This window comes from Plasmodium cynomolgi (genome assembly GCF_000321355.1).
Source record: "Plasmodium cynomolgi strain B DNA, scaffold: 1528, whole genome shotgun sequence".
Lineage (NCBI taxonomy): Eukaryota > Apicomplexa > Aconoidasida > Haemosporida > Plasmodiidae > Plasmodium > Plasmodium cynomolgi.
Window position 1 is genome coordinate 1 of NW_004193283.1, and position 1,055 is coordinate 1,055.

The window sequence follows — 1,055 nt, forward strand, 5'->3', positions numbered from 1 at the left end:
TTAGAAGTAAAGTGCCAGCCGTTCCAATACTTCCCAAAGCCGAACTAACTGCAAACTTCTTAGTTGTATCCTTTTCTTGGGTATTATCTGTAATATAGGATCTTTCAGGAATATAATATTCAGAACAATCGCATTCCTTGTCATATGATGTAAGAGGGGTGAATTGACTACCAGATTCATGAGAAATGATTTTGTCACAATTAGTAAGGTTCACTTCAGAAGGAAAACGTGTTAAATCGTACATGTTATAATATTTACACCAAGTTTTTAATACATTACCTTCTAAAAAAAGGTAATCTTTGTCTCCTTCAAACATATACCACAGAGTTCCAATATGATTTATCCACAACCTTAAGTTTATATTACACTTCCCACCAAACGTGTATAAATCTTTTTTTTCTTGTAACCATTTTCTGAGATATCCGCAAGCTCCGTCTCTATGAACTTTATTACTCTTATGGTAATATTTATATCCATCTATATAATATTTTACAAAGTAAAGAGAAATGTATTTTAATATGGGATCATTAATTTTGTTAATATAATTCAAATAATCATCCTTTATCTGATTAAAATCACTAAGAATTGGTTTAAAGATATTAGTAGCACACCTAGCTTGGAATTCATTCTGAATCATAAAAAAACGAAAAAAATAACAAATATATGTATGTATATATTGATATATAATGGAATATTTCTTTAACTATTCATTGAAAATTGTAAAGGTCGTTTTATGTATAGTTAATGATTATTGAATATAAAAGTTAAAATTACGTTTGTACTATCTGACGCATTTAGCGTTGGACAATGACGTGACATTTTTATAACGTATTTTTAAAACTAATGTGGCTTAATTTTTAAAATTAGAAATGTTTCTAATTACGCAGTAGCATATATCAGGAATAAATGACATATAACATATATATATCTTTATAATTTATAGTAAAATATAGAAAAAAAGAATATATTATTTCTAAGAATAAAATTTATCACTTATTATCATATCACTTTGGTATTAAAAAATGTTATACGTTTATTATTTTCATTTATATTAT

General features: G+C 26.0%; 1 protein-coding gene across 1 annotated transcript; it reads right to left on the minus strand.

Annotated features, from left to right (window-relative positions):
- Positions 1–31: 31 nt before the first annotated feature.
- PCYB_007980 (hypothetical protein) lies at positions 32–637 on the minus strand (the record flags this gene model as incomplete). The annotated part of the gene is made up of 1 exon (XM_004228219.1): positions 32–637. A coding segment is annotated over one exon (606 nt), but the record flags the coding sequence as incomplete, so codon positions are not given.
- Between the last annotated feature and the right edge of the window lie 418 nt (positions 638–1,055).